This window comes from Brassica napus, chromosome C5 (genome assembly GCF_020379485.1).
Source record: "Brassica napus cultivar Da-Ae chromosome C5, Da-Ae, whole genome shotgun sequence".
NCBI lineage: Eukaryota > Viridiplantae > Streptophyta > Magnoliopsida > Brassicales > Brassicaceae > Brassica > Brassica napus.
The window spans coordinates 54,196,488-54,201,904 of NC_063448.1; the positions used below are offsets into that span (position 1 = coordinate 54,196,488).

A 5,417-nucleotide genomic window follows, 5' to 3' on the forward strand; every position below is an offset into this window, starting at 1 on the left:
CTAAATTATTAGAAAAGGGTCAAAGGCGACAAATCTCTTTCAATAACCTTGTTCACGCTTGTATTTAAAACAAATTGTTTGGCAAAAGGCATGAGACCGTTGGCAATCAAACGTCAAGGCCGGGGCCCTACAACCTTTGGACTATACGGGGATCAAATGCTTAATTGCTTGGTCAGTAAGTTGTATATTGTATTCTATTAACTTCGATAACTATTATATTGGCACCCTCCGAAGTAATAATATCCGATATATTATTTGAAGATCATTTAAAAAGTTGTAACCTTAACTTTGTATTAATTAAAAAAAACGTATCACTTAATTAGAATATCAATTTAGCTTACGTGTCAGTTTAATATTGGTACAAATCTAATTACTAAGGAACATTATATTAACCCAAAATATAAGAAGGGTGCATTCTTTCCTTAAATAAAAAATACGGAATTACCTAATATGATTAATATATATATGATAATTAATGGCTATGAATAATAAAGATTTGATAACAGTTTTTAGATCATTCTTTATTTTTGTTTAATTTTATATTATTAAAAAAATAAATAATCGTATTAACCATATAATTAAAAAAATTAGATTTTTTTCTTGTATGTTATATTCTGAATTTTTTAAAACGATTTTAAATTATAAAAATGAGGAAACCTTACATGTTATATATTTTTTTTTAAACGACTTTTAATTACAAAAATGAGGAAACCTTATATGTTATGTTTTTCTTATATGTTATATTTTTTCTTATATGTTATATTTTGAAAATTTTAAAGCAACTTTAAATTACAAAAATGTAAGTTTTCCTTAAGCATACGACAAAACTATTAAAATGACATGTATCAATTCGATGGTTGATCTTAAACCTTTTAAAACCATATAGAAGATAAATGTCAAAATAATTTAGCTGTAGAAACAGTATTGTTCATTTTTTTAAAGAATGTGTTCGGTGGAAAGAAATAATGTTTTTGTGTCATAATTTGTTTAATGTCCAATCTGATCAATCCACAATATATTAATTATAGTTTAGTTCCACAATTTTTAATAAAAATTGGTCTGGTCCATCGGAAATAAATTATATAATAACAACAAAAAACATTGCATATATATAAATAAAATGATCAAATATATATAAAGATATCGATAATATATACAAATAAATTCACGCTTGCGCATGTCTTATCCTAGTAGTAATATATTTTGATTACTAAAACAGATAGGATCTTTAACCGTATTTAAATGATTCAATTTAAAATATATTTGATTTTAATAAAATGGTTATTCTTCTAAAACTAAACTAAGTTCGACTCAAATGAAAAAAACATACAGACTGTATGTATAATATATTACGGAAATGAAAAACATATTTGATTAAAATCTAGATTCAAATAAATAATAAATAAAAACACTAAACCGTTCTATACTAACCTCGGTCATATTATGCTTGACTGCTTGTTAATCTATATAGGAAAAATATCAAACCAAATCCTGGACTAAACACACAATTAACAAAAACTTGCCATTACTGCTTGTAGATTTGCAAGAATATTTGTCTTGTTGAACTAGTGACAACTGTATTTACTCTCTTATACTGCATCTAGTCATATTATTAGCTGTTGACTTCTTAAATAGTTTTGAACATTCACATCCATATTTTAAAAAAAAATCCAAACTTACCACATTAGCACATATTTACTTCCATTATTCAATGAGAAAATAATCAATCTCCCTAAATTGAATTAATTAATTTTTGGATTTTTGTTAAATAAGAAATAAATGAATCAATATTTCAACACCCACGATTCTCAACCAATAGCCACTCGTCTTCCCCCTCTCTCTCCTTGTTGAATGTGAACACAAAAAGACAACAAGAGACTTTTCTCTTCTACTTCCTCCTCCTGTCTGAATTCGAACCGAATCGCCATTGTTTTTGCTCTCTGGTCTCTTCTTCGCCTTCTCTTTTCTGACAAAAAAAAACCAAACCTTTTTCTTTTTTTTCTTCAGAAAGATTAAAACTTTTTTCCAAAACAAAAAAAAAAAGCGTTATTCATCCACCCATGAGAGTGTTTCCTCGTTTCCTTGACACATGTGTTTCGCATCATTCGTCATAATTAAATAAAAAGAAGAAGAAGAAGACGAAACTGAGTTACCAAGCAAAGCAGCTTCAGCCATTAACAATCCTCGACATGCCTCTGCCTTATTGAATTTCTCCAAAAAACATGTCCAAGAACTCACCAGTCGAAGAAGAGAAGCCAATCTCCGAAGCTCTGAAGAGATTCAAGAGGTCGAGGCTCGTCCTCGAGCCGTCTCTAGGAGTGTTGGGCTTCTTCTTAGTCGGTCTCTGTCTCGTATGGAGCTTCTTCTACTTCGATTACAGAAGCGCGGCGAAAAGCTACAACCTTTCTGATAAATCAGACAGATTCGTTTGGCTCAAACTCGAAAACAACAAGAGTAGCACTACTATTAGTTCAAACAGAGTTGGGTTTCTAGAGGAGAGTGGAGATGTGTGCGATGTCTTCGACGGAGACTGGGTCTGGGACGAGTCGTATCCTCTGTATCGATCCAAAGATTGCAGATTTCTCGATGAAGGGTTTAGGTGTAGCGAGTTTGGTAGGTCTGATTTGTTTTATACTCAGTGGAGATGGCAACCTAGACACTGTGATTTGCCTAGGTGAGAGAAGAATACTCTGTTCTGCTTTTGTCTCTCTGTTCTTACTCTGTTTCTGCTCTTTGATTGCTTTATCCCTTACTACTAGAGATTATAGACTCTGAAACCAAAAGGGTTATTGAATCTTAGATTAGTGAAGTGAGAGCCTTGTTTGAGTTTTTTTGTTTGTTGTTGTCTATGGTCTCTTTCTCCAGTTGTGTCCGAAAGTCACGGCTTAAGATAAGATCAATCTTGGGGGTCAGCTCTGTTTTTTTTTATCTCGCGAACAAAGTCATCATCTTTAGCTGTTAAAGCTAGTACCTTTTTGTTCTTTTCTTCTCTTGATTTGATCTTTTACAATGGTCCCTTCTTCCTCTTCCATTTCATAGTATACTTCTCTTTAATGAAACAGGTTTGATGCTAAACTGATGCTGGAGAAGCTAAGGGACAAGAGGCTAGTGTTTGTTGGAGACTCGATAGGAAGGAACCAATGGGAGTCTCTTCTCTGTCTACTCTCTTCTGCTGTCAAGAACGAGAGCTCGGTTTATGAAGTGAATGGGAGTCCCATCACAAAGCACACAGGTTACTTAGTGTTTAGATTCAAGGACTACAACTGCACGGTGGAGTACTACAGATCTCCATTCTTGGTTCCTCAAGGCAGACCACCGAGAGGTTCACACAAGAAGGTTAAGACAGCTTTGAAGCTGGACACTATGGAATGGACTTCTAGCAAATGGAGAGGTGCGGATGTTTTGGTGTTTAATACGGGGCATTGGTGGAACTATGGGAAGACTATTAGAACGTGAGTTTCTCATCATCATCTTCTAGCGTTTTATTTGATTCTTTTTTGTTTCCAGTGACCATAATCTTGAAATGCTGTTTACAGGGGATGTTACTTTCAAGAAGGAGGAGAAGTGAAGTTGAAGATGAATGTGGATGATGCGTATAAGCGAGCTTTGGAGACGGTTATGAAATGGATACATACCGAAGTCGATTCTAATAAAACTCGAGTCTTCTTTCGAACATTCGCCCCTGTGCATTTCAGGTTTGTGTACTTTTATATAGAGCCCCGCGGATTCTGAACCGAACCAAAATTTTCGGTTCTCGGTTCACTTCGGTTTTGAAATCGCTTTGGTTCAGAAGGCTTTTCAAATCAATTTGGTTACCGGTTCAGTTCGGTTTAACCAACTGAACAGTTAACCAAATTATTATTTAAAAAAATTATATTCAAATTAAACTGGTATATACCAAAATTGGACAGATATTAATCATTAATCAATTAAACGTAACCAAGATAACCAAAGTTAACCAAAAATACCCAACTTTAACCGAGTTGAACTGAATTTTCATTTTAAAAAACAAATTTTGGTAAATTTCGGTTTTGAAAACTGAAAACCAAAATGTTATTCGGTTAATTTCAGAATTATTTAAAAAAAAATTGGTTAACCAGAAACCAAAAGTTTGGTTCGGTCCGAAACCGAAATCGCAGGCCTGAACTAAATATCACTTTACTAGGACTCCTTGTAATAAGTCAGTTCCTTGTTTTGATTTTAGTTTCAATTTGTGCGCTGCTTCGTTGTATGAAAACAGGGGAGGAGATTGGAGAACGGGAGGAACATGTAACATGGAGACACTACCTGAGATTGGAACTACCTCATTGGTTTCATCAGAGACATGGGAACAGTTAAAGATCCTAGGAGATGCGTTATCACATTACTCCAACAGATCAGAAACTGTTAAGTTGAAAGCGTTGAACATCACAGCAATGTCTGCTCAAAGAAAAGATGGCCACCCGTCGATTTACTATCTCGGCCCTCTTGGTCCCGCACCGCTTCATCGCCAAGACTGTAGCCACTGGTGCCTTCCCGGTGTTCCTGACACGTGGAACGAGCTCATGTATGCGTTGTTTATGAAACAAGAAGCTTCTTCTTCTAGAAGAGTCAAGGAAGCAAATGTCACAGTGTCATGACGTTGGATAGAACAAGGGGAACAAAGAACAAGCTCTTGTTCCTTCTGCACTTAGTGTTTTCTTGGAGATGCTAAGCTCAAAAGATCTCAAGGGTTTGTGATTTTTTTTTGATGGAGGGATTATTTTTCATTGGATGGGAATATGTAATTAGGTTGACAATCTTTGTAAAGATTAAATCTCGAACGATATTAAAGTTTCATACACAAAGATTGAGCTACCTCATATAAATTACATTTTTCTGGGGAAAGACCGCAAATATTGTAAAGATCAGGGCAAGTTTTACAATTATTTAAAGTAATAGATGTGATTGCAAGAAAGATGATAATAAGGTATTTTTCTTGGGTTTGTGTCAAAAAAAAAGAAGGTATTTTTCTTGGGCCTAGCCCACAATTTATGAAGTTCTTAAGATCCACTACATCTATAGTTGGCTCATGAAACAACGTTCAAACTGAACATTTGTTCATGAAAACATTCAAGATGTGAACTGATTACAAGAACAGATAAGGATTCTGTCTGGATCATGTTGATCTGTGTCTGGTAAATCTTTCTAGGTTCGAGATACGACTAAGATGTGCATGTATCCTCTCTGGCCACTTCCATTTGTCGAGAAAGGTGTTTCTTTTACGTGCGAACATAACGAGTGACATGCATATGCTTTTGTATTAACAAAGCTAGCTAGATTCAGATTTTCCACTTTGCATGTATATATGTAGCTAATAAAAAATATTAATAGATACACTTTGTTCTCTCTTGTAGTGCTTAATAATATCTTTCAAATCATACAACTAATTGCATTTC

At 34.2% G+C, this 5,417-nt stretch overlaps 1 protein-coding gene across 1 annotated transcript; it reads left to right on the forward strand.

Annotated features, from left to right (window-relative positions):
* Positions 1 to 1,858: 1,858 nt before the first annotated feature.
* Positions 1,859 to 4,826, forward strand: LOC106401886 (protein trichome birefringence-like 10). Its single transcript, XM_013842495.3, has 4 exons — positions 1,859 to 2,674; positions 3,063 to 3,452; positions 3,537 to 3,695; positions 4,241 to 4,826. The coding sequence occupies exons 1-4, from the start codon at positions 2,223 to 2,225 to the stop codon at positions 4,617 to 4,619; spliced, it is 1,380 nt and encodes a 459-aa protein (XP_013697949.2). The 5' UTR covers positions 1,859 to 2,222; the 3' UTR covers positions 4,620 to 4,826.
* The last annotated feature ends 591 nt before the right edge of the window (positions 4,827 to 5,417 follow it).